The 21215-nt window shown below is 34.7% G+C and overlaps 3 protein-coding genes across 7 annotated transcripts; 1 reads left to right on the plus strand and 2 right to left on the minus strand.

Annotated features, from left to right (window-relative positions):
- Window positions 1-6: 6 nt before the first annotated feature.
- On the minus strand, window positions 7-5864 carry LOC149487860 (uncharacterized). Of its 2 annotated transcripts, XM_089696550.1 has the most exons (7): window positions 5664-5864; window positions 5372-5585; window positions 5011-5199; window positions 3752-3900; window positions 2024-2350; window positions 937-1665; window positions 7-424 (listed from the first exon to the last, which is right to left on the minus strand). In XM_089696550.1, exons 1-7 carry the CDS (start codon window positions 5769-5771, stop codon window positions 302-304), a joined length of 1839 nt encoding a protein of 612 aa, XP_089552676.1. In that variant the 5' UTR covers window positions 5772-5864; the 3' UTR covers window positions 7-301. The 2 variants fall into 2 exon arrangements, with proteins under 2 accessions (XP_089552676.1, XP_089552675.1); XM_089696549.1 differs by lacking the exon at window positions 2024-2350.
- Window positions 5865-8305: 2441 nt separating this feature from the next.
- mRpS28 (mitochondrial ribosomal protein S28) lies at window positions 8306-10401 on the plus strand. Its single transcript, XM_089695900.1, has 2 exons — window positions 8306-8637; window positions 10066-10401. Exons 1-2 carry the CDS (start codon window positions 8404-8406, stop codon window positions 10348-10350), a joined length of 519 nt encoding a protein of 172 aa, XP_089552026.1. The 5' UTR covers window positions 8306-8403; the 3' UTR covers window positions 10351-10401.
- A 604-nt stretch (window positions 10402-11005) lies between these two features.
- GLS (glutaminase) lies at window positions 11006-20985 on the minus strand. Of its 4 annotated transcripts, none has more exons than XM_089696553.1 (10): window positions 20854-20985; window positions 17333-17385; window positions 16128-16160; window positions 14592-14688; window positions 14138-14498; window positions 13916-14068; window positions 13492-13772; window positions 13047-13355; window positions 12811-12965; window positions 11006-12330 (listed from the first exon to the last, which is right to left on the minus strand). In XM_089696553.1, exons 1-10 carry the CDS (start codon window positions 20914-20916, stop codon window positions 11970-11972), a joined length of 1866 nt encoding a protein of 621 aa, XP_089552679.1. In that variant the 5' UTR covers window positions 20917-20985; the 3' UTR covers window positions 11006-11969. The 4 variants fall into 4 exon arrangements, with proteins under 4 accessions (XP_089552679.1, XP_089552677.1, XP_089552680.1 ...); XM_089696551.1 differs by lacking the exon at window positions 20854-20985 and adding an exon at window positions 17484-17677; XM_089696554.1 differs by lacking the exon at window positions 16128-16160.
- Window positions 20986-21215: the final 230 nt, after the last annotated feature.

Raw genomic sequence — 21215 nt, forward strand, 5'->3', positions numbered from 1 at the left:
GAAACATTATGCAAAAAGAATTATATTTAAATGAAATAAAACAAACCAAACTAAAAATCGCAAGTTAAATATGGAGCATCAAATGCTAACACTGATTTTTCTAATGAACGTGAATTTTCCAAGGCATTCAAATTGCGTGTAAAAGATAATAAAAATAACTTTGAGTTAATACGAGCAGCTGTTCCCTCAGTTGACAAATTCAAGGTTCCTCATCTACAGTCCTCAAGGAAACTTTCTGAATGCCAGCTTCAGGGTAATTCCGTTGATTGTTGTCCAAGATTAGGGTATCGTGACATTTATCTCAAGTGTCCTTTTTTTCACTATCGTTAACCGCTTTCACAGTGGGCACGTCTTTTTCCTTCGCCAGGCGCTGTTTGCTGAACTTGCCCATGCCCGGTTGGTATATGACGAGGCTCGGACGATCCTGGTGGGTAAATGTTTTCGTTAGTTACGTCAATAAAATTAGCCATAAAATTACTATTAGTGATGGAATATTATTCTTTAAATGAATTATTATCATAACCACAATGATATTTAAATGAAATGATTTGAATATATTCTGATAACTTTTCAATTTTAAAAATATGAGTGGCAAAAAAATATAATTTTATACTCTAGAGCCAAAACTATCAATTTCATTTTCGTAAATAGTTTACTAATATGATTAAACTTATTTCTAACTAGGTTTCCGCCCGCGGCTTCGCCCGCGCAGTCAAAGAAAAACCCGCATAGTTTCCGTTCTCGTGGGATTTCCGGGATTGCGTCATTTTCCCGGGATAAAAAGTAGCCTATGTCCTTTCTCGTGTATCAAAATATCTCCATACCAAATTTCATGAAAATTGGTTCAGTAGTTTAGGCGTGATTGAGTAACAGACAGACAGACAGAGTTACTTTCGCATTTATAATATTAGTATGGATTGAGGAAAATGATCATACCTTGTTTCTAATTCTTCTTTCCGTGCGGCGATCAGTACTTTCACTCTTTTCCTTCTCCTCTGAATCTTCCCTTTCAATGGACTTGCTTCTATTTTCTAGCGATTTTTGCTTTTGCAACATTGACTTTTCTTTAGAGGTGAAATCACCAGGCTCTAAGCTGTTTCTTCTTATTTTAGAGTCATTAGACTCCTCGTATTTATTTTCATTGATAGATATGTCTTCATTGGAACTTTTATCATGTTTTGCATTCAGATCTTCTCCTCTGGCCTTGCGTTCAAGGAATTTAGTCAAGTCATCTGTTTTCACTTGAGGCAATTGAGTAAATGGTTTAATATCATCATGATTTAATGATTTCGGTTTGGTTTCTGATATCATTTTATTTATTGTATTTTGTTTCTCTGATTTTCCATCTACTAGTTTGATTCTTTCTTTTCTGGTATCACTGTACTTTTTACTCTTCTGTTCACGTGGTGAATCCAATAATTTGTCAATTTTATCTTTTTTATAGTCAACTTCATCAAAATTATCGTCATCTTTCCCATAGCTACCTTTCTTATCATTATCATATTTTTTCTTCCTCTCAACTACATTGCTAGATCCAATTTTACGATCTTTATAAGATCGAGATTCATATATTGTTCCATCGTCATCTTTAAAATCATTGGATTTTTCTTTGTCCCATTCTCTCGATTTAATTTTTTTCACATCATTGTCCATAAGATCTTCTTCCTTTAACATTAATAATATGTATAATTATAAATTGGTTATTTTATTTATGCTTCTAAATCTGATAAAAATACATATTACATATTTACTTATACAAGGAGAGGATGTGTTATTAAAGATTTTTATTGTGACAAAATAAATTGGATTGTGCTTTTTATTTTAGTGAGGTGTTAGAACTAAACAAATTGAAATGAAATACAAATAACAATTCATTCTCAGAAATTCGAACCCAAATCGAAACAGTATAATGCAAAAGTCTAATTATTATGTGCATTTAAATTCGTACTTGCTTCATGACAATGAAGACTACAATTCTACATATAAAATTTCTATACAGTAGGCCAATAATTTTATTCAGAACCTTTAGAAAAGTATCACCACCAGATTTTTGACTACCTTCTATTGCTTCTTGTTTATCATTAACTTTTGCAGAAGTCAGAGTGAATGTATTATGTGTTTTCATAGTAAGAGCTGGAAATTGGGAGTCCCAATCTGAATCTGTACTAATTAAATCTTCAGATCCATGATTTACTTTCAAATCACTCACTTCAGACTTAACACTTACAGTCCTAGTTTTTGTTTTTTGATAAATTCTTTGTTCTCCATACCATGCACAATGTTTACTATATTTATTGTTAACAAAATCACTTTTATCATAGCCTTCATCTTCGGAAAGATCACCATATTTCTATTGCAACAAAATTATGATTTAGAAAATAATGGCAGTGAGGTAAATCACATCACATTTTAATATGATGTGATTTTGAAGTTATCAATTATCAATAAAAATGTTATCATTTCAACACTGCTTTTGGCAGTTATAAATTATTAACTGTAGGACATTGCCTATTTACAAGCCCATCACCCTAAGGGTTCATACGCACTATGCGGCTAGACGCAATTGCGGCTAGCCGTACGGCTGACCGCAAGCACAATTATGTACGTAATGCCGGGTCCAGACTGGTGAAACGTAACATGCAATGTAACATTCTGCCTTTCATTGCATGTTCGCTGCTGGTGTGGACGCATAGCGCGCTCATAACGCGCATTCACTACGAACATCCCGCGTTCGTCTGTTTCCGCCATTCTGCCGCGAACACGGCCCTTCGATACACGTTTTTTTCGTGCGCGTCAAACCGGTAGATCACACGAAGCATGGAGTCCGAAGACCACGTTCTTGCTATGACGATTATCAGTACTTCATTATTAATAATACATCAACTCATGAAAACACGCCGAAGACCCTTTCTTTTGCTCATTCCACGCAGTCTCATCCTCCATGTTCGTTGCGTTCTCAAACGACCGTCCACATTGGCTGCTCCGCGCACACTACGCGCCCCTTTGTGTTCGTCGAAAAACCGACAAATTTCGGATCGCTCCGCGCGCGGCTTGTAATGCTCGTAGCATGCGCGTGTAATGCACAATTCGCGCGCGCAAGACGTCCAAACTATGAGAAATTGTTACAAAGTGTGTTACCTTTCATGATACATTGCAGCAATGTGGACGGTGAATTCTTTCATTGCATGTTACATTGCATGTTACGTTTCACCAGTCTGGACCCGGCATTATATTCATTTCTATGCGCAATGCGATGCGGCTACCCGCAGACCGCAATCGCAGCCGCAGTCGCTCGGTGGGCTGTGGCCCGAGTGACGGCCAACCGGACGGTTGCTATATGCGCTGTGCGGTTCAGTCTGCGGCTGCCCGCCATTGAGTGAAATTGTGCACGTGGTTGCAAAATGCTTGCTCTCATCTCGTGTTTGCAAATAAGCATGCACCCAGTACTTCTTTCTTTGTTTTTTTCTTCTTTACGTAACGTGTGTAAATGTAGTAAATAGCTGCAACATCTTCCACGTCCATCTTTGTAATGGATCGATATGACCGCAAATCGTAACGGTTCTTCAACCGCACGTTGCGGTTGCGAATGCGGCTGCCCGCGATCCGGCTGGCCGCATTCGCAACCGCATCCTGCGGTTAGCCGCGCGGCTAGCCGTAATGCGGCTACCCGCATAGTGCGTATGAACCCTAAGTTAATTAAATTTTTTTTACCAATTGCTATGTAGAGATAATGAATAAACTATGTACTTACTTTGATAGATATATCTTTAGATTTCCTTTCAATCCTCATCTTCCTCTTATCATTCTCTCGTCTGCGTCGTTCATCTCTTCCTCGCTTATCCTGTTTCCGAGCAGACAAATATTCCAACAATGGTGTGGTTTGAACTTTTTTCTCATTGCCTGAAAACACACTTATTTTATAATGAAGAAAAATTGTGAGTACTGGATAAATGGATATGGAAGAAATTAGCTTGGTACATAATTCATGTTGCCACCAATGAAAATTAACCCTAACCATAACCTAACGGGCTGGCCACGGACACCGGCGGCGCGACCGACGGCGCGACGGGCGGCGCGGCAAGTCGCGCGGCGCGGTAAGCATGCCACGGGCAGTTGCGTTCGCCGCCGCGACCAGTGTAGACGAGGAGACGAGATAGCTTTATCAAAGTTAGCTCGACGTTGTTTGGAGAGTAGCAGCTTTTTTGCTCAAGATTTAATGTTTGGAAGATATAGTGGAGTACACGAATTAAATAGAAATCGTGTTACAGACGGAGAATTCCACCAAAAATATGAAAAATATAGGCATGATGAAAAATTATGTTGCGGGTGGCTAGACTTCCAAATAGCTGGTCTAGCTAGAATTTCTACAATAAAAGCTTCCGTCTCCATTTTCGCGAAAAAAAAACAAACTATTTTAAATTAAGTTCGCTCCGGGAGTAGTCGCCGCGTCTGCCGCTCGACTCCGTGGCCTGCGCCGTAATAACTCATACATTTGTTTCGATCGCTAGTCGTGCCGCGCGATTCGCTCGGGGAAATTCGCCGGTCGTCTCGCTGGTCGCCGCTGCGCGTGGCATGCCCAGTACATTTCCATACATTTGATTCATTCGCAAGACGCGCCGCCAGTCGCGCCGCGCGAATTTTCGCTATAGCGAATTGTCCGTGGCCAGCACGTAAGACTTTATAAAATTATGTACCATACATGTTTCTGTTTATGAGTAGAATTTATCAGGAGCATATATTTTACCCTTTAATGTAATTTTATTTGTACACATTTCATTATCTGGATCTGAGTAATATGTGTTATTTATATTTATATTAAGCTGTGTTTTTGTAATGTTTAATGGAATCACAAATTGTATAATGTTTTTAACTGATTAGGTGAAACATCTCTTTCATCGGAACAAATTTTAAATTGAAACAACAACAGGTATAGTGGAGGGACGGACTGTTTCACTAACTTGTTTTGCAAAATTCAGTAGTCAATATATCTATCCCACATTATGTACTTACTGTCATTAACAGGATAGGAATATTCAAGCTTAGGTTGATTGTCAGTTTCCTGATCCTTGGTTAGACTTTCCAAAAATTCTTGATAAATTGGGTCACTTTCAAGTGTTCCACATTTTGGATCTTTCTTCTTTTTTTTCTTAGGGATTCTTTGGAATGGTGCATATTCCACAATTCCAACATATTCCACACCTATAAGATACAAATGCAGGTGAAATATAATCCAGATGCTAGTATTAATACCCTATATAGCATAGAAATAATAAACCAATGAACAACAGACATGCACAGATAGCTTAGAATAATTACACAGATAGGTTGTTTTGGTTATTTTAGTGTATTCATTTCACTTAGTACACCTTACCTTTTTCATCTAAAAACACATAGCCATCAAATTTGTCTCTGAAGAGATAAATATCGTCAACATTTACGAAGTTTATATAGGCCCTCGAGTAAAGATTGTTACCAAGTGAGGGATCTGGCTTAGAAAAGTAGAAATAGTCATGTTCAGGTATTGGCGACACTTGCTCGAGAAATGCTTCTTCAGTCATAGTCGATGGCAATCGTCGTAAAATTATCTGAAGCAAAAAAAAACAATAATAGAAACAATTATTCAACAAGAGGAAGACAGAACTGTTGTATGATTGTCAATTTACTTTTGTCAGAGGTCGATGAGGTTTTGCCTTTTTATCTTTATTTTTGTTAACAAATGTTTTACTGCCTGAATCCGAATGAGAGTCCTTCGCATCTTGATCTTCGGTCATTTTTGGTCTATAATTAAAATCTTTTGTAATATTATCATAACATTAACTAAAATTGTGAACCATCGCGATGACGTTAAAAGTGCGTGTTTACAATTTGACACATTGACATTTGATATAAACGACGTCAATCACAAACCCCACAGTTATATAATTATTATTGTGTGTACAAAGCTCGGTACAAAGTGAGGTACAAAGGGTGTGTACACTGTATAGTATGGTCTGTGAGTATGGTATAGAACCTTAGATCATTAAGTAATGGATAACACTCGCAGGCGTTTCCCCTTTTGCCGAGGTATAAGATTATTCGAATCGAAAAATCTTATGCTTTCATAAAAACTACTTGCGTAATCGATTACAAACACTCTGCGTATTCGTAAAACATCGAAAGGACGTGCGAGTGCTCCGCTAAAAATGCCGTTTTGCACTGTCAAGTCTTGCAGAAGCAATTCAAACATGTCGAATATTAAAAAAGATGGAATAACCTTTAATTTGTGTATATTTTTTTATTTTTTTAACGTACATTTCTAATAAAATGCAATTTCTAATAATCGTCGATGTATCGTTTAGCGATATGATCAAGACAAATAATCGAGTCATGTTTAGAGAGAGAGAGACGAGACTATCATGGAAAGAAAATATACAAATTTAATCTTTATTAACTAAGATATAAAGTTGAATTTAAAACGTGATAATGAACCGCATTCCTTACGAGACTATCTTTTATAGAAATACAAATTTAATTCTTATGATGTAAGTTATAAAGTTGAATTTAGAACGCGATATTGAACCGCACTCCCCACGAGACAACTTGGAATGAAATACAAATTTAATCTTTATAAAGTTATGGATAGAGTTGAATTTAAAAACTCGTCGCTTAAAAGGTCGTAAATTTTTACGACTTTCGTGACACAAATTATTTTTGTGAATGTGTGATTGTGTTTCAATAGTGTGAGTTACCCTCCCCGCACCAAAATCAGCAGAAAGTTTAGTTAGAACATTTGCCAGCGTACTCCATCCATTACTTAATGATCTAAGTATAGAACAATCTAGAAACATTTCTATCAGCTTCTATCTTTATCCAACCACACTTTGCTTAAAAATGTCTAAGGCAGTATTTAGAAATAAAGCTGGAAATTTATAAGCGCTTACCGGCGCTGGAAAGCGCTGGTTCGTTCTACACAAAGGAAGCAGGTTGAAGCAGACCAAGACAAATTTTATAAGGCAGCGCACATCGCTGGTGTTGAAGCTTGTCGGAACATGTCGGCACCGTTCAACGCTTATCAGCGCGTGTTCATATATTTTCGTGCGCGGGTTACAAGCGCTGTCAAGCGCCGCGGCCGGTAAGCGCTTCTAAGTTTCCAGCTTTCTTTCTGCATATGCCCTAATACTGGATAGAACCGACCACAGAAAATCTATCTATTTCTATTATCTATACCACAAATCTGTAGTCTGTGATCTGTGTGCCAACTGCCAATGCCAAACTGACAATATTGACAGATACGATACGCACTAAGCAAAGAGAATACAAATACTATAGTAGAGCCATTTTAATAGGCAACATTTGACAGTTCAACAAAATTCAACAACGTAACCTAGTAACGACAACATAGAATAACATGATATTTCTTTCTGTTAGATCTGCACATTTGCTTAACTTTTTTCAATAACGATTACATATTTATAATAATAATGACCGATACAAGTAATTTTAAGATTTCATTTTACTGATGAACAATTCTAAACATAATAAACAATTTCTGAATTGAAGAACTGACGTCGCTACAATTTTGTGTCAATAAACCTTTTTTCTTTTTAAATACCAGAGATGTTACTCTGAAAATCGAGATCTGACATCTAGAATCGAATGCATTGATTACTTGTGAACAAAAATCATCATAAATTAATAAATTCGATTTACAAATGTTTCAAATCCGTATCGATTAATTCACTTTAATCGATGTTTTTAAGCAGGTTACCTCGGTTACCTCTCTTCGAAGATAAAATTATTGATATTAGTTAGTTCTTTAAAGAAACGAATCTTCAATGGCGGCGCTTATCATTCCCTCTCGCTCACACACGGCCGTACGGTATGCAAAAAAAAATGGAAAAATAAAATCACTAAAATGTATTTGATTTTCCCTATAATAGTTTTTATCATAAATTTACAATGTCAATTATGCATTTGCGAAAGTAAATAATGTTTTATTGGAATTTGACAAAATATGTTCTTTGGGAAAAGTTGTTCAGTTTTATGGGCTTATTACAAGTATTATGGGGATTTTATTACATTCTGTATACGTAAATATGATAATTCATATAAATACACAAATACAATAACAAAAAAGTTTGTCAACAAACAATTTGAAATAATTAATAAAATAATTATCAATTTACGTTATTTTTATTTTCTTTTTTGATGATCCTACCATCTGTCAAAGTCAGCTTTGGCCGCCATTGAAGATTCGTTTCTTTATTGAACTGACTAATAGACGTCAAATGTTGCCTATTAAATTGGCTCGACTATACGTGCACTAAGGTTATGAAGTGCTGTTTATTAAATTAACTTTAATAAAATATTTATTATACGTACATAAAAAAAGAACTTGAAAGGAAATATATAATTTATTTCACAATGACAAGTTGGGTAATGTTGAGTAGACAACTGAAGCAAACAAAACGGTTGTTCTCTCATAATCTCTGTACTACATCCAGGGTCTTAAATGTTGACAATGTTGAACAAAATGCCACACCAGGAAAGGTCGGAGGATTTGCCAAAGCTTTTGAGAAACAGAGCCATATACTGGAAGAGGATAACACCCCAACACCTACCTTCGCGTCTCTTCTTCGAAATTCAAAGCTAGTCGACGTAAGTTCAGTGTGCGGTATTTCTTTAGAAATTTGCGGCACGAATTAAGGGGGGGGGGAAGGGAGGGAAAGGGAGGGGGGAGGTAAGGGGAGACCCCCTATAAAGTGGGGGGGTGTGGAAACCCCCCCTTCTATTTTTTTTTTTTTTTTTTTTGAGTTTATATTTATACTAGATTTCCGCCCGCGGCTTCGCCCGCTTCGTCTAAAACATAATAAATTATATACTAAAACCTTCCTCTTGAATCACTCTATCTATTAAAAAAAACCGCATCGAAATCCGTTGCATAGTTTTAAAGATTTAAGCATACATAGGGACATAGGGACAGAGAAAGCGACTTTGTTTTATACCATGTATGTAGTGATGTAGTTAGAAATATATCGAAGATTATGGGCTTTCTTGACTGCTCCGGCGCTGCAGAACGTGGCGCTTGCCCCCGTGTACCTCGTTGCAGGCAGGAGTCTTCACTCGCCTACGTAGCTTCGGCTTTTTGGTCGCCTTTGGCGACCAGCCTCAGCCACTATGGCTCGCTTGACTCTGCCTGCTCCTCAGCACACGCGGGCGCCACGCTCCTCCGCGCCTCCGACTTTTTTAATACACTCTAGTGTATGACAGACAAGTACCACGTGGAATCGGGGTGGACAGATTCGGTTCTGTGATTAACAATTTGTGTGCAATATACATAGTTACAATAAAAACATTTTTTTAAATAATTATTTATTCAAATCTTGTATACATGTTTGATACAGTTTACAATGGCAATGAATGGATCCATTTTATTTTTTCCACCGAGCGTCTCCACATATTCTATAATATTATCACCGAAGTTTGCTGGGTGGTTATAGTTATCTTATTTAAAAAATCTTTTTACATCATGCCACTGGGACTCAAATGGGTCAGGGGCAACAAATGGGTTGTCTGGGTCTGAGTGATTAACTTTTTTATGAACATATCCATATCCCCAAACAATCATATGCTCGCCAATAATCCATATGAATTGTTGTCCACTCAGCAACATGCTTTTGAATCAACTATGGTTTTTAATATGTACATTAAGACATTTGTTATCTCTTTCAAACACAATTCTTGTAGTTTTGTCAATGTAACTCAAACAATTTTCAACATAATCTCGAAAATTAAAAAAAAAGATTCCTCTGTAATTACACGTTTCCTCACGAAAAGCCGCTAATGTATGTTTCGGGGCATCATTATCGATCGATGAAAATTAAAATCGCGCCGAAATTCGTGCCGCACGTTTCTAAAGTCAACCCCAGTGTGCCGCTTTATTTTCCAATTACGAATTGAATAAGAGTATTTAGTATTTCTTTTGTAAAACTGACATAGAAATTGTCGACTAAACTATATTTGACATGTTATTCTAATCCTAACACAAGGAAACCAAGTGTAATTTTATGTTGTACTTTGTTTTAGCTTGGAGATCCAGTTGGAAAAATAGTGATTGGTAAAATATTTCACGTAGTTGAGGATGATTTATACATTGACTTTGGTTGGAAGTTCCACTGTGTTTGTACCAGACCAGCCACTAGAGGAGAGGAGTATGTCAGAGGAGCTAGAGTGAGGATCCAAATCAAAGACCTTGAGCTCTCATCTAGGTTCCTTGGCTCAAGCACTGATCTCACACTATTAGAAGCAGACTGTAAATTACTTGGTATTGTTTCATCGCCAATTCGTTCAAGCAGTGAAAAAGATAAGTAGTACAATGTTTTATAGATTATAGTAATAGCAATAAATGTAGAAACTATTAAATTGGTTTTCTTCTTCATTCATATTTAGAGTTATTATATTGAAACAAATTTTAGTTTGAATAGAATATGCTTAGAGTTTGTCATATCTTATTGTGATTCTGGATTGCAGAAAATTAAATGTAATTGAGATTGCAGCCATAATGAAAAATAGTCACTATCATTATTATTACACTACTAACGCCCCGGTTTTGCCCATGGTACATATTTTTTACGTTATCTCCATAAGTACCATCCTCATACTTCAAGGAATGTTATAAAAAAGGAGAAATATTATTAATCAGTTCAGCAATTCTCGAGTGATGCACTTATATTTTATGATTCATTTTAATATTATAGATACTTTTACACAAATTTTTAATTTATTTTTGATTTTATTTAATTTGTCTCTGATTTTTTTCGTGTCATGTAACTGTAAATGGAAGACACAGGCTCCTGAAAAACAGTTCTTACTATCTTAGGAGCCTGGGTCGCTCTTATTTGTAAAATGTTTTAAGTGGAATAAATGATTTATTTATTTATTTATTTATACTTAACTATTTATTCTATGTGATGATTGTCAGGGAATAGGAATAGTTTTAAATGACCCCCAAATAAAACTCAATTGATTTATTTGAACAGTTTTAATTGACATACATACATGGACAACATACATATTATGGATTCTAACAATTCTTCTTAAAATATTATTGTCATATTCGAGATAGAATCTGTGTAGCATTTTATATTGTTATAACAGTACAATAGGAGCAAAAATTTATTAAAACACCAAAATTTCACAAGCATATTATGCAATAAACATATATCTGATTAAAAATAGTTGTTAAATGCAAAATACAATGTTAATTCCTTCGGCAAACTATCATCACAATTAATTATTTCATTTGACCTGAGTTTTTGGACAATTTTTGCCTAGATAAAGTATAACACTTACAACATATAGTTATCTTTATAAATAGTGAATAATTGAATGTACATTTTAATAATTGAATAATAAAATGAGTTATAGAAAATTATATATTGAGCTTACATAAAACTTTGTCTTTAAATAGCTAAACAATATTAACAATAAAATAACACTTAAATAAAATTGATCACAGCCTTAAAATTAAGTAATTGCAGTAAAGCACAATATTATATTTTGATTATTCACTTGTTTATTATGTTAAATAATCATTTCACTCATACACAATGAAGAGTAGTTTATTTTATAACACCTACATCTCTAAAAGCTACAGATTGTCTTTCAATATTTGAATATCTACCTACAATGTCTACATAAATAAACCAGAAAATACTTTCATCAATGATTAAATTTTATAAAATCTATCTACTAACATTTGTTGTAAATTACTAATTGTTAATAGAGCTGATTTTATGAAGATTCCATATATCCAAACTAGAGTATAATATTTAAGCTCTATATACCACTGCAAGTAGGAAAATTACGTAGGTGCGAATTTTAACCTACCTACTTTGTTGAAATGTAGTTAATAGATAAAAAAATTGTACATAGTTCTGAAACATATTTTACGCAGAGACTACACCAATTTTTCAAACACTCTAAATTGTTTAATTTACTTTATCTCCATTCCTGGTAACAATATCCTGAATGCTTGGATCCTTCACTGCGTCATCAGCTTGCGGCTGCACGTCTAAAATATCGTCGACCGTTGAGGCCGAAGGTGGAGTTTCTACACCAAGTGGATGTGTGCGTTCCCATTCCTTGAGATATTGTACAACTGCAGCGTGTCCGAATGTTTCGGCTTCATTTAGTGGACGACTTCCCCAGCGGTCCTGGGGATCATGTGGTACATTGCACTGGGCGAGTAGAAACTCGACACAACTAAGATGACCTTCCGCTGCCGCGAGATGTAACGCCGTTCTGCCATCGTAATCCGATAGTGTCATGTCCATTCCAGAAAGGTGGTGCCTGTAGACAGATTGACACTTAATGGATGGCGTAGTAAAAGATCCTACTGCTAATAAAGAAAAGCTTTTTAAAAAGCAGTAGCGAAATAATTGCGCTAAACATCGTATGTCCAGTGAATAAAAACAATAGAAGAGTAGGTAACTATAATGTAAAATGATTAATTTTGAATTGAAACGAATATATAATCGAGAATGAGATATACACAGAAGTATTTGATAGCAAATAATTATTTACAATTGCTGCAAAAGTATGTGACAGTGAGTTTAAAAGAAAGATACGAATAATCAAGGTGGCGACTAATGCTCCAAGCATTTGGAACTTTACTTGTTATTGTAATAATTTATTCTTTTTCTGGAGGGTTGGGCACTGGCGCCGGTAGATTAGATTCATCAGAAGGATTGCTGACAAATACATAAATAATTACATAAAGAATTGGTATTTCATTGATAATAAATTTAATATATTTATTGCAATATTTACCTCCTCAGTGCACTTAAATCGCCACTAGCTGAAGAGAATAGGAGATTGACAATGCTCAGTCCAGTAGATTCAAATTTGTAGCGGCGGGGGTCCTTCTTGTGACTTGCATAACGAATATTGTCGTATTTATGGAAATTGAATCGCTTAATTAGCTCCTGAAATAAATACATGAATATGTTAATCATCTTTGAAGAGACTTTTCATATAAATGATACAAAAATGAAAGTCATGCATACCTCACAAAATTGCAAACCCCTACAGCTATTGCCTAGCGGATCTAGAGGTGGAGACCACGTGCAAATACCCATCACATTGGGCACAACAATAAGCATCGCTCCTGAAACTCCAGATTTGGCAGGCAAGCCGACTTTGAACGCAAATTGCCCGGAATAGTCGTACATTCCACAGCTGTGCATTAAGGAGAGCACATTCCGAACGGAATCAGGTCGCAAAACTTTCTCATCAGTTATCGGACATATTCCACCGTTCGCTAATGTTGCAGCCATAATGGACATTATGTCGCAATTAGCCTCCATGGAACAACACTGGAAAAACAAACCTTATTTAGTTAGATCAAGTTATTCACTTGCGTGATTTGTAAATTAAAATTTATTGACGAATATGTTGCGCAATTGCCTTTACAAAACATAGAATACAGTCTATAACGACAGAAATACGTACCTGAAAATAGAAATCCATACATTCACGAAGATTAGTTTTCTCCGGGTAACATTTATGTTCTCTCATGTAAAATCCCAATGCGTAGTTACGATCGGCAGCCTCGCGTTCAGACAAAAATACTGCATTATTGAAACCCAACACCTCGTTCCCAGCGAGGCGACTGAAGAATGACATAACATAGTCAAATTTCTCCGCCAAGGTCATTTCCGGCTTGTCCAAAGTTTTCAGCAACGAACATACTAAAATCGCTCCAGCGTTGATCATTGGGTTGTGTGGCTTCACTAAAAATACAAGAGATTATTTTAAATCCAGTTGGGATTAGTTGAGTGCTGATTTAGGTTATGCTTATAAAATTTGCTATTCTTTCTATAATCATGTTTATAAAATTGTTCACATGACATTAATAAAAGAATATATTACTAACTGTTATAATCCAAAACGAGTTCATTGAAGTTTCTGCCACTGGGCTCCGTGCCAATATACTGATGTACAACGTCAGATCCTAGAGTCTCGAGTGCCATTGCATACGTTAACGGCTTGCTACAAGACTGAAGAGTGAACGGCACATTTACGTCACCTGTGGAAAACAAAAGGGTTATTCAGATACTTTTTTGTTTGAAAACTTAGCTACTCATAACAATCATACCTATTGAAAATCGCTGACCGTCGATCGTGCAAACACTGACGCCCCAATTATCCGGATTCATTCTAGCTAACTGCGGAATATAACTTGCTACTTTTCCATCTGTTATGCTTTTCGCCGTCCAATACATTTCTTCAATGTCTTTGATAAAGTCTTGGAAGTCGGGAATTACGAACTGGCTTCTAAATGCTCTTGTAATTAGTACTATATTCGGGGAAATTACTTCTTTAAAGGTTTTTCTGTCCAGTTTTAGAGTTTCAGGAGAGCCTCCTTCAAAGTTTGATTCTTTGTGAACCTTGTACAAATTGTGCATGACTTCCTTCACACGAGGGTCATTCTTTCTGATTCCGGTTGTTCTTAGGGCCTATTAAATTTGGAGATTAAATTTGAATTAGACTTTCGTACATACAATACAAGAGTAATATTCAAAGAAAAAATAGAAGAATATGAAACATACGGCCAAAAACTTTCCAACAGGAAGGAGCCCCGAATCTTCATTTTTGAACATGTCAAACAAAACATCGTCGGCATTTTTATGTGATCCCTCCCTCACTCTGTAATTGATAATAGGAATAACTTCAAAAATTTATCTATCATACTTTAAAAGATAGTTAATATAGTTGTTTAAAGATGAAAATATATCTACATAGAAATGTTACGAGCTACGTGCTAAAAATAAGTAGGTATATGTACTTTATATAAATATCTGCTATGACTGTATCAATCTATGGTGAAATATTTATCGTCACGATGTAATTAGATGTATTATCATAAATCATTATCATACAAGGTTTGCACAAGTGACGTAGGCGGGTGTGTCTGAAACGTAGCAAGATGTCAACATCACCTGACTGGTTCATTTGGCTCGTGATCAAAATATTTTCGAAAATAATGAGTAATGTGACGTTCCACTTTTTGTAAAAACAATTCTTTAATTAACCTAATTTTTTTTCAGTGCTAAATAAAAAAATATAAACTGTAGCATTCTATAAAAATAAACAATAACAATTTGGTCTTACACACTCTCGAAAAATTATACTCTAGCACCTCAAACTATAAAATGAGATAAAATAATATACAGGGTGAAATCGTTAATGCACATAAAAGGTGACTATTAACAGGTGATTATTCCGTAACTATTGCAGTTATCAAAAAACTTTAAACTGATATTAAAAATATAATGAGAAATATTTAAAAGTTTAACTTAAAACACTCCCGTACATTTAGTATGTATAAGATGAATGTGATTTTAGTTTTTTTTTTCTTTAGTATTTTGCTTTAATTACTTCGCAAATTTTAAGGATAGTTCATTTAGAAACTATAAATAGAGCTCCTCATTGTATTGCACATTAAGGACGTCACTCTGCAAATCTGCTTTGAATTCAAAATGTATGGGAGTGTATTGTAACATTTTTGGACATTTCTCTTTTTCTTTCTCTCTGCAATATTTAGTTACGAAATAATCGCCTATGCACAATAAATTTACGATTACACCCGGTATATTTAAAACGTAGGTTTGTTTCATAACACAATGTAATAATTGTGTATGAATTTATTTTCTGTTAGTATGTATTTCAAATAAAAAAGCGTTGCTTTATTGCATTTTGTGACGCGTACCAAATATAATAAATCCTATGTCAATGTAACAAAACCAAAGCATGTGTAAGTTGTACGTGTATTTATTTATTGTGAAATAGCGCTAAGTCCAGAATAATAATAATATTTTCTCGTCTATTATATTGTAATAACAACTACAAATAAATTACATATAAAATTATTACACCACAAGTTGACACTACACTTTACTAGGAAATGGCAGTACCTAATGTTCAAATAAATAAATTAAAAAGTAAATATAATTCCAAAGGATTGCTACTACGTATTGCTGATGTAAGAAGACGTAAATAGTTATTAAAGCAAAGCTGGCACTGAAAATGTCCATACAAGCTTAGAAAAAAAAAATTAAATTCTAGCATGCGTCACTCTTACTCACGCTGGGTCTAAGTTGTGCACGAATGAGAAGTATCTGCACCATGGAATTATAAAATATAAAATTAGCCTTACTATTGATCTAATGTTATAAATTGCGTGTAGTATATATGTAAAATACATTAAATATGTGATGGTAGAGACAGTAGAGTTTTGCTCTATCAAGTAAAAAGTAAAGTATGTTCGGTTAACAAATAGTTTTATAGTATAAATAAAAAATAAAATAAGTAATTATAAATAAATAATTATACGTCATATATGATTATATTTTGTTAATGGTGCACAGACATGATTGAATACGTGAAAATGCGAAATATTGAGAGCCATTTTGTATGTTTTATTTACGTTAGAAAGTGAAACTGGGACACATATTTGTATTTTTATCATTTGAAATTCAGATCTTTTAAGCTTTATACAGGGTGTCCCACTATTGGTATACTAAGCGCGAAGGGACTTGTAGTTTAGCATACACTGATCACGTAAAAAATACTTAAACAACAAAATTACGTCAAATTTTTTTTTTTGCAAAATTTTTCCTGAAAATCCATGTTTTCTTCTCTAGCTTCGCGCAGCCGGCATATACCGCTTCGCTAATGTGAGCATTTTGTCTATGAACACATAATCGTAAACGATAGCTCACGTGGTGGTGGCAAAGTTGCGGGGATTGCTTGTTATGAGTGTACGCATAAAGTTTTAAGCATTCATCTATTTGAAAAAAAAATGCGTCTGGAATTTTATAAGTATTTTTTACGTATTCAGCGTATGCAAAACTATAACCTCCTTTGAGCTTAGTATACCAACAGTGGGACACCCTGTATAACGCCCTATATAAAATAAAAATCTTTATTAAAAAAAGTTATCGATTCAATTGGATTCCCGAATTTTTGGATTTCTTTGTCTAGAAATCGTTACAGCTTTTCACAATTTAGGTAATTTTTAATAATAGATATCGATTATCTATCTAGGGGTTCAATAAATAGTAATTTGTTAGGGAGTGCATTTTAAATGTCAGGGGTGAACACTGAACATGCTAGGGTAGGTAGGTACAGACGACCGGCGCCGCTGTCATAATATTGCGTTCACTTATAATATGAGTCAATAGAAGTTGATGATGGATCATTAATGACAATTTATTTTCAATAAAATGGCTTCGAGTGTTTCTAAACTAACGTTTCAGTTATTGATATGTGTAGTTACATATGTACTAACCTTGTATCGATGGATTGTGCAGCGTAGAAACTCGGTGCTGAATTTCTCCATTTCTGAAACGGAAAAGTTTCATTTTTGAATGCCGGGTTTTACGATGAAGGTTTGACATAATTTTGTATGAAAACATTTACGAAACATTTAGGACACTCACAGGTCTTTCTATAACATATACGGGTCTCACTTGGCTATAGTTACGGTAGCAGATACATGAAGACTGCTGTTTCAGTAATGGTTTTGTGGCTGAAGCGATTCTACGGAGCTGACGAGTGTTCATGGCGAATGGCGGTGTCGAAAAATGTGGAGCAGTCGCGCGGTTAGGTCGTATACAACGCGCAGGCGTCAACTAAAGGCGCTTCCCCGGCGACGTGCGGTATAGTGCGTTTCACGAGAGAGTTCCCCTGCCGTTATGTTGGCATAAGTGACTGTCAAAAACGTCAAAGAGCTAAGAAGCGTTACAGAGTTGTCGAGGTTTTCCGAAATTTATAAATGTTTTAGAGATTGGCATCATGCCGCATACGCTTAGAAGTGGTGAAAGAGAAATGGCTCTGTAACGCTTCTAAGCTCTTTGACGTTTTTGACAGTCAGGTATGCCAACATAACGGCAGGGGAACTCTCTCGTGAAACGCACTTTACTAGCTTATCTAATATGATCTTTATTTACACGGTGACGCGGTTTTACGTGAAATTCAAATATTGAAAGTAGCAATTTAGAGTATGCATTTGTTTCTTTAGTTATTCAAGATGTATAATTTTCAATACACGCAACACCTTCGCTTTATTCGTATAAATAACATGATACTTATGGTTGTTTGATCTTAAATATTATCGTCTAGTAATTATTGTTTTGGTTATAAAATATTCAGTGATAACAATATTAATTGGTATAAAAAAGTTATTTAACTTTAAATCGATATCATTATGTATCTACGACGAATAATAAGCTACAACTGGCATGTCACGTAGATTTTTACCTAATCGACAATTATATCTTTTCACCCTTATTCGTGGGAATGAATTTGTAAAAACTATGTGATCCCAGGTTAGGTTTCTTGTTTCCCCGGCTTATCGCGTCTGATTTAAAAAATAACAAAAGTTTTCAAATGCTTGCCAAACTTGTGAAGTTGAAGAAACTTGCCAAACCTTCATAACAACTTAACTGTCCCCAAACAATACAAAATAACACTAGCCCACGTCCATCAGTTTTTTTTTTCTATTAGGGTAAAAAACATTCACATTGTCTTAATAAATTATATTTTATAAAAATAGTTATTGTTTTTATTTATTTTATTCAATTTATATTTAAGCCTCATATATGAGCATGAGCGTGGGATAAAAGATTTTTTTTTCCAAGTTCAATGAGTCATATGTGTACACATCAAGTATAGACAATAAAACTTGATTGATGACCCGACGAAGCGAATATGATGAACCCGACGTTATAATAGACTATAATGAAGCAAAAGGTATACTTAGATATTTCGGACCAACTAGCATCCTTTCACTCTCCTTTACGCAAAAGCCTAACTTGGTACAAAAAAATCGCTGTTGATATTTTATTTCAAGTTGCTGTAATAAATGCTAGGTGCATTTACAATGATTTAGCATCAGGATGTCCTAAATTGTCTGTTTTGCAAGTACAAGAACATTTAGTTCGACATTTTCTAGGGCCAGCAGCGAGAACTACAGAAAATAACGTGCCTCAAAGACTTTCGCTTTCTCTGACTCCCAGATCTCCAGTTTCTAGTTCATCTCCTGGCCATAGTCTTCAAGAAATTCCGCGTAATACTACAAACAATTAGTTAGTTCGAAAGAGATGTACCGGTTGCTATGAAAAATTAAAAATTCAAGGGCAGTTGGCTCGAAAAGCTAAACAAGTGCACACAGAGTGCAAAACATGTAAAAAAGCATTTTGTTTATATTGCTACAACGAAAAACATAATATTATGTGTTGATTGGTTCTCCTAATAATACTTACAAACATTCTTTTCATAATAAAACGTTTTCATTTTCACTGTATTTTTTGTTTTATTTCGAACAAATAGGATACACACACCTACCTACCTTAGTACCTACCACAGATAATGTATAAAACTTTTGCGAAAATTTATTTCAATTTCTTGAAGGTTAGGGTTTTCGCCACACGTTCATGTAATTATATTTAGTATATCACTCCACGTTCATGACAAAAATATACCCCAAAGATTCTTGAAAAAAGAGTCGCCTGTGACTTTACCGTGAGTCATATGTGACTCATTGGACAGTTAAGTTGATAAGTTTGGTTCGTTGGTTACCAACTCGACCAACTATTGCCAACTAAGTAATCGTTCATCATCCTCGTCGTATGTAGAGCATCTCTATGTACATACTAGACATGCTTTATCGCAAGCTCTCTACTATTAAAATCCTAAACTTGACTCCCAAACAGTACATTCAGGAACTAGATTGAAATTTCTCATGTATTTCGTCATGTAGAGATACATTTATGGCTTTTAACTAAAGTAAAAATCAGTGATATTTTCATTAAATTTTTAAAACCCAAAACCATCGGGTAATGCCAGTATTTACACCCGGAATTTAATACTTAGATCATTGAAGAGGTACCTATGCATAAATTCGTTTGAAACGTAGAAGCTGTTTCGCTATCGGTGCTCGTCGCGTTGGCATGTAAAATCTATAGTCTATAATAATATTATAAAGCTGAAAAGTTGGATTGTTTGTTTGAACGCGCTTATCTCAGGAACTACTGGTCTGATTTGAAAAATTATTTCGGTGTTATAGCCCATTTATCGACGAGGCCATATATCATCACGCTAAGACTAATAGTAGCGGAACAATGCGGGTAAATCTGCGGGACACAGCTAGTAATAAATAAACTGCTGTTTTAAGTATGTTTCGATTCAAAGATTCTACAAATATCAATTATTATATTCTAACCGTTCATTTTTTCAGGCTCTACTTACCTACCACTATGAGTGCTCTATCTGCATGCTTGTGTATTTTGTGTCTTTTGAAAAATCATTGATTTAACCTTGAAACTTTTCTATTAAAAACGAATTATTTAATGATATTAAACAATAATTTAAAATTATTTTTACTTGTAACTTTAATTATTTTGCTGTGTTTAAGAGATACCATCAAGGTCATAACCATATTATGGTTTCCTCAAATCATATAATACTTATAAAATATTTAATAATAATTATTTCCTGTTCCAAATTTACAAATTCAGTAAATTGCAAGTTAATATGTTCAGCTTAAATCATTTCTCTATCTGCTGTGTAATAAAAATAAATAAAAAGCTCAGATGCGTTGTGAAATTATCATAAAAAATTCGCAAGAAAAATGGTGAAAGATTTATCATTTAAATTTAATATAAACAATTAATAGATATCCTACATTTAAATATGACCTATTCAATATTGCATTAAACAGTACTGTTGATATTTTTTCCGCATATTATTATATAGATTAAATTTATTTATTAAATTGAAAATTACATAAAATATGTCAAAAAACAATACCTCGAAATCACCATCGGAAGCCATAACGAAGTCTTCAAAACTACACTTGGAAATATAACGCATGCGTAAAACTGTTTACTTGAAAGATTTAGCACGTGCGCAAGAGTACTGAATTCAGCTCTACACACTACGCCGTTTGAGCAGTAGTTTCAGACAGACGCCTTTAAATATAGGACTCCATGGAGTGCCAAGATCGAAGCATTTGTTGTTCGGTTCTATTAATAGATTCATACATATTTGATATGTTGCTTTACAATATTTTCATTTATAGGTTGAAGAGTGCATATGACTACGGTCTACGACTATGTGTCAGTTACGTAAGTCAATGAGCTTTTATTAGGACGTCGATTGTTGAAAATAAA

The sequence above is a fragment of the Colias philodice genome, chromosome 6 (genome assembly GCF_061535455.1).
Source record: "Colias philodice isolate Cphi_HAF_F1 chromosome 6, ilColPhil1 Martin Lab GWU primary, whole genome shotgun sequence".
In the NCBI taxonomy this organism is placed as follows: Eukaryota; Metazoa; Arthropoda; class Insecta; order Lepidoptera; family Pieridae; genus Colias; species Colias philodice.

Excerpts from the sequence above, each read along its gene's own strand:
- GLS (XM_089696551.1), bottom strand. The coding sequence starts at position 17,606 with ATGAACACTCGTCAGCTCCGTAGAATCGCTTCAGCCACAAAACCATTA. Across the intron at positions 13,773-13,915 it reads ACTCGTTTTGGATTATAACA|TGAAGCCACACAACCCAATG; the intron begins GTTAGTAATATA and ends TTGTATTTTTAG. Across the intron at positions 12,966-13,046 it reads GGGGTTTGCAATTTTGTGAG|GAGCTAATTAAGCGATTCAA; the intron begins GTATGCATGACT and ends TATTTATTTCAG.
- LOC149487860 (XM_089696550.1), bottom strand. The coding sequence starts at position 5,771 with ATGACCGAAGATCAAGATGCGAAGGACTCTCATTCGGATTCAGGCAGT. Across the intron at positions 5,200-5,371 it reads TGTGTTTTTAGATGAAAAAG|GTGTGGAATATGTTGGAATT; the intron begins GTAAGGTGTACT and ends TGTATCTTATAG. Across the intron at positions 3,901-5,010 it reads TTCCTATCCTGTTAATGACA|GCAATGAGAAAAAAGTTCAA; the intron begins GTAAGTACATAA and ends GTGTGTTTTCAG.
- mRpS28 (XM_089695900.1), top strand. The coding sequence starts at position 8,404 with ATGACAAGTTGGGTAATGTTGAGTAGACAACTGAAGCAAACAAAACGG. Across the intron at positions 8,638-10,065 it reads GAAATTCAAAGCTAGTCGAC|CTTGGAGATCCAGTTGGAAA; the intron begins GTAAGTTCAGTG and ends ACTTTGTTTTAG.